Source organism: Chenopodium quinoa, unplaced genomic scaffold (genome assembly GCF_001683475.1).
Source record: "Chenopodium quinoa cultivar QQ74 unplaced genomic scaffold, ASM168347v1, whole genome shotgun sequence".
NCBI lineage: Eukaryota > Viridiplantae > Streptophyta > Magnoliopsida > Caryophyllales > Amaranthaceae > Chenopodium > Chenopodium quinoa.
The window spans coordinates 3,230,240-3,236,615 of record NW_018744080.1 but is presented as its reverse complement, the minus strand read 5'-3'; the positions used below and the strand labels follow the sequence as shown (position 1 = coordinate 3,236,615).

General features: G+C 30.8%; 1 protein-coding gene across 1 annotated transcript; it reads left to right on the top strand.

The window, feature by feature from the left end:
- The first annotated feature begins 3,761 nt into the window (after positions 1 to 3,761).
- Positions 3,762 to 5,826, top strand: LOC110691510. The gene has a single exon (XM_021868448.1). The coding sequence runs from the start codon at positions 4,072 to 4,074 to the stop codon at positions 5,647 to 5,649; it is 1,578 nt and encodes a 525-aa protein (XP_021724140.1). The 5' UTR covers positions 3,762 to 4,071; the 3' UTR covers positions 5,650 to 5,826.
- The last annotated feature ends 550 nt before the right edge of the window (positions 5,827 to 6,376 follow it).

The window sequence follows — 6,376 nt, the reverse complement described above, 5'->3', positions numbered from 1 at the left end:
ACCCTTTTATAAGATAGTTTCTCACAACATTTTTTTTATTAGATAGTTTCTCGCAAAAAAAGTGTTTTATAAGGTAGTTTTTCACAAAATGTCCTAAAAAAATTAAATTCAATAAAAATAATTTTAAGTCAATAATAACATAGATATCTATTCACAAACAAAAATTACAAAAAGCACACTGTTACTTCATTAAATAAGTGATATAACATCATATTTCTAGATATCCTACATTATTAAAAAGGGTTTAATTATTAGACCATAATTAGCATTCAAGTAAATGGTTATTTAACCATCTAAGCCACTTATCAACTATGTTATTTACATGTATACAAAATTTATATAACTGCAAATCATAAGGTTCAATTCAGGAAAAAAAAAAAAAAAAAAAAAAAAGAGAATAACTCAATATTTGTTTGACAATGACAATTTTAGTTTAAAAAGGCTTTAAAAAAATTATCGATTGCATGTCTACAACAATAGCAATCAGGGGTAAAGCTACTCACTAGTTATGTTTATTAATACGAAATACAACGAATAATCATCAATAACTTAATACTGAAACAGACACTACCGGCAGTGACACGTATGACATCCCGATGTCGTTTTTTCCCTACAAAACTTCATCTCCCATTTTGGTTAAAATCTTTATTTTTTGGAATATTTGTATAACTAGCTCTAAGTTTAATCATTGCTTTAATGTAATAATACTAGGTTAAGACCCATGCGATGCACTGCACGATTTTTAAACAAAACCTATTTTTGTAATTTGTATATTTCCAAAAAAATAAAAAATTGGCTATATACATAGAAATAAATAAAAATTATGTACCTTGTACAAAAATATTTAAATTCAATGTATTAGACCTGAGAGGTGACATGTGAACAATGATGACATTAACATACTCTGTTTTAGTACCCTATAATGCCCCCTTCGTTTTAAATACTTACTCCATTTCTCTATGTGAAGAGTTTTAGGAGAAATTAGAGAAAGTAGTAAAATATGTGGTATTGGAGTAGGTAGAAGAATAAAAAAAATTGCAAAAAGCAAAAATAGTTGATTTGAGAAAATTGGAGTAGAGAGAATATGAAATTAGCAAAATAAAATTTATGTTGAGTCCACTAGTTAAGAGAAATGAATTAAATATTATAAAAGCTTTCCGAATAAGAAAATGGATAAAGTATTTTTAAAAAGGCTGAAAATGAAATACAGAGCAAATATTTAAAAACGGAGGGAGTATGTAGTTACGAGTATTAGATACCACTAAAATAATATTATTCCAAATCTTTTTATATTATCTCTATAATAAATGTATTCCTTTTTAGTTGGTATCTTAATAATTCCATACACATTTACCTAAAATATTATTTTAATTTTTTTTAATAATCTTTTAAATGGAGTATTATAAGATTTTGACTAAAGTACGGAGTAAATAAAATTGATTCACGCAACTAATACTCCGTATTAAAGAAATATATTTAAAACATCACTCTATATATATAATTTCAATTTAAATATTAAATATACATTCAAATTAATGACAATTTTCAATTTGAGAATTTACCACTATGTATGGAACTATCGATTATGAAAATATAATTAAGGGCCAGTTCATATTTACTTATTTTCAGTTCAGTTCAGTTCAGCTCCAATCAGTTCAGTTCAATTCAGCTCTAATCAGTTCAGTTCAGCTCAGTTGTTAATTTTTTTGTTTTAGATGTTTTAGCATATTACAACAACGACAATAATAATAATAATAATAATAATAATAATAATAAAATAATAATAATAATAAAATAATAACAATAATAATAATAATAATAAAATAACAATAATAATAATAAAAATAAAAATAATAATAATAATAATTATTATTATTATTTTAAATTATATTCGTCGTTCAAAATGGTCACATGTTTTTTTATAGTTGAACTCATTGACAAAATGAGAGTACTACACAACAGTTACTAGCTTTCATAATCGGTTATTAGTTCTTCGTCTTCTTCTTCTACATTAAGTTGCTCCATTACCTCGGCATTCCTCTGAATTGACTCCCATATCTGATCAGTTATTTGGTTTCGTACAATATCCATAGCTGCTTTTCTGTTATCATCGTACATAATATGATCATCTGTTGGTCCCATGACTTCAACTTGGTGCGTGAATGGAATCCCTAGTTCATGTAAACGAACAAAATTGTGTAGAGTACAACAAGCAACGATTGACTACAGTAAAATATTGAAGAATACTTTTTATTTATATATATATATTTAAAATATAATATCCAAAAATTTAATAATTTAAAATATAATAATTTAAAATACAGAGTTATTTTTAAAACACTTTTATATTTTTCACAATCCACTATATATATTATCATTAATTTTCATAAACATTTTCATATATTTTTATGCATTTTAATTTTTTAGTTCAGTTCAGTTCAATTCAGTTCAGCTCCAATCAGTTCAGTTCAGTTCATCAGTTCAGTTCAGCTCAGTTCAGTAAATATGAACATGCCCTAAGTGTGTATATGTTTTATCAAATTTATTTGTTAAATATAGTTAATATATTTTTTTAAGAAAATAAGAATTATTGTGCATGACATGGAGGCTAAAATAATAAGATGATAATATAGCGTAATACGAGTAATTTTTTTTACAGCACGGTCCCTCACGGGCATTTTATTTGATGGCTAAGGTCGCCGCCAAAACTGAACATTTGCCATAACAAAAATGATTTTTTTTCTAACTAGACATATTTTACAATGATTTTGTATTTCTCAATAATCAAATGTTCATTTTTCATACAGGATGATGTTCATTTTTATAAAATAAATGTTTATTTTCATGTTGTACGCTATTCATTGTTATAAAAATAAATGTTCATTTTATTTTTTTAATTAATACAAATTTTTATGTTTGCTCAGTTGTATAAAATGTTCGTTTTTATAATAAAGGATGTTTAATTAACATTAGCATTACTAATGTTAGACATTAGCATTTTGTTCATTGTTAAAAAAAATAAATATATATCATTGATTTATTTAATCGGTATTAAATCATATAGCTCAATTGCAAGATATCCATTCAAGAGAATTGAACAAAATCAAGGTATTTAACTTAAAGCTTATAATTGCTTAAAAAAAAGCTTAAAGCTTAAAAAATGTAAATGAATAAGCAATAATAATATCGTATGTTACTTTTTATTTACAACTGAAATGTTCAGTTATATAATACTAAGGGTCTGTTCTCATTGACTGAACTCAGCTGAACTGAACTAAGCTGAACTGAGCTAAACTGAACTGGACTGAACTGAAATGAATATTTTATAAGAGAAGGAAATTAGGAGCTGAACTGAACTGAGCTGAGCTGAACTGAACTGAATTGAGCTGAACTAAACTGAACTGAATTTCAACGTAAGAGAACATGCCCTAAATGTATAATATCAATTTTTTTTCTTTTTAGTTTCATAGTTTCTTTATTTTATTTTTATATTATGAATGTTCATTTTTATATAATGCATTATTCAGAAATAAAGTTTTTTTTTTTCCTGATAAATATGTTAGTTTTTTCTATTAAATGTTCATTTTCATAGCACAACCTCGGTTGAGCGCGAACTCAGCCAAAAATTTGCGTCTCACGGGCTCACGGCCTGGCCTGGCCTCACCTCACCGCACCGCAAGTCCTGAGTCTAGACACCAAATGATGTGATACATTGCTATTTGCTATGAATATATGTAATAGTATGATACTGAATTGGAGTAAAAAAAAAAAAAAAAAATGATGCCATATATAAATAGATTCCACATTGTCCAAGAACCACCCAAATCTCATTAATACTCTACCAACATCGACTCCCTCCTTTCTTTCCTTCTTCATTCCCTCTCTTTCTCTCTCCTCTTCTCCCTCACTTTCCCAGCAGCCATTGCACCACATCAAAGAGAGACTTCATTCCTTCATTCATTTTATTAAAGTTAAAGATTGTGCTCATTCTTTTTTTTTTTTTTTTTATCGATTAAAAAAAAAAAAAAAAGATTGTGACATTTTATATTATTATTTTCTGGGTTAATTCTAATGGTTTTTTCTGCAAAATCCAATGGTGATAAAAATAGCAGCAGCAGCAACAATGAAGGTTGGGGAATGGGATTCTTGCTCATCCTTTTTCATCATCACCCAGATAATAATAATAATAATAACAATAATTCTCACGAACAACCCAATTTCTTTGGTAAGAAGAAATCTTCGATTTCATTTTCTTCAAAATCAAACAACAATTTACTCGTTTCAAAAACACAATCTACTTTATCAATTTGTGGGATTTTAGTTTTCACAACTATTTTATTATTCACTCTTTCAACCTTCGAACCCACCTCTGTTATGAAGAACAATTACCCATCTTCTCGAAGATTTCTGAAACAAAATAATAACAATCACGAAAATACCCATCAAAGATTCAAGGTTTTGAGCATGTTTTCGAGTAAATTGAAGGGTAGTGAGAGTAATTTCACCCGCATTGATGCTGCGAATACTGCTTTACAAGGTATGGGTGCTCTGTATTTAAGAGGGAGTAAAAGTATGACTGATTTGGTTGTTGGCCATGTATCTGAAAATACTTCTGAAAAGGAGTTACGGACATTTATTCGTGTTTTGATTCACCACTCTGGTCTATTATCTCGGGCTGACTTTGTTTTAATCTACGCCTCGCCGTCGGCCGCGGCGAGGTTCGGAGCATTGGTTAGGTTCGAATGTGACTCATTTGTTCAACTTGATCGAATTGGCGGTGAGCTCGGGAGGTTCACCGAGTTGGGAAGCGGGTTTAGTCGGTATTTAGCGAAGAGGGAGGTTGGAGAAGGGGAGAAAGAGCCGATTTGGGGGAAGAAGAGAGGGAACTCGAGTGAAGGTGAGTTGACCCGGTCGAGTTACGGGTCAGTGGTCGGGTTTGAGGCGAGTGAGCTTGACCCGGAAGATACGCTTTCGGGTTTCTTAGATCATGTGCCAATGAGTTTGAGGAGGTGGGCGAGTTATCCTATGTTGCTGGGACGAGTCCGCCGACAGTTTAAGCATATGTTGCTAGTTGATATCAGGGATACATTGATTCTTTCCGACCCGTTTAGTCGGGTGAGGAACCGGAGCTCCGAGTCGTTGTTTATGTGGTCGAACCTCGATACCGAGCCGACTCGGGGGCATCATCATAGCAAGAGGAACTCGGGAAAGTCGCGGGATTCGAACTCCAAACCTCAATTTAACCCCGCCGTGATTGTCGGTGGGAGCCGCGGGGTGCGTCGGTTCGCAACCACGGCACTGACCGAAATCGTGCGGGGTGTGATAGAGCACAAGGGGAAGGGGCGAAACTCGGTTACCGAGTCGGGACTCGTGAACCAACTCGTTGACAGTGGGCACCTTCTAAAGAACATAAATTTGATCACACCGACCGAGTCACTCGCCAAGTTGAGTTCACTCGGCGGGTTTAACTCGGTCGACTCGGCAAGTTCGAGTTACCTAAGGTTGTCCGACTACTTCAGTGTGGTGCAACGTGGGCATAGTAGTGGTGAAAGTGGTAGTTTAGATATTGATGAGGTGGTTATGAAAGAAATTTGTGCATCTCATAAATTATATTCTTCTGTTTATAATGATTGTTTGGTTAGTCAATAATAGTTAGTTTTACTAGTAAAAATAGTGCAAGTAAATTGGGTGAAAAAAAAAAAATACATAGGAGAATAAATCTAAGTTTTATTTTTCTTATTTTAGTTGATAATGTGCAAATTCTGTTCATAAAAAATGGAAACAATTTTGGAAATATGGAATAATTACATTTAGTTTGTGGTTGAATAATTAAGTTTTTACTACATTGGTGTGAAATTTGTGTACCTCAATGTTCTGCCTGCCATTCAGTTCTGTTTGGGTGTGTTTTGCCAAAGGTTGTATTTATGCTTAGGCAAGTAAATAACGAACTGGCCAAAATTGGGGATAAAATAATAGTTTTATAGACTTTTTATTAAAATTACTCGTATAATATATGGTTTTTATATTATATGGTCCATGAATTCTAGGGTACTGAATAAATACTAGTGTAAGAAAAAGAGAGCATATTTTATTATGAGTATCTAATTATATTAATTAATAGTAGTAATATAAAATAAATCAGACAAATTCTGTTGGTTCTAACTTTTCTCAGGTTAGTTGATTTTATGTTAGTAGAGTTTGGTAATTATTGTTTTTGTTTTGCTTGTTTTAATTTAATTTAATGTATTTACAAAGTAGAGTTAGTATGTTAATCATGTTAAAATTGTTTTTGTTTTGCTTGTTTTAATTTAATTTAATTTAAATGAGTCATGACACTTTGACACACTCATTTCTAATGACAAGAAAGATCCAACTA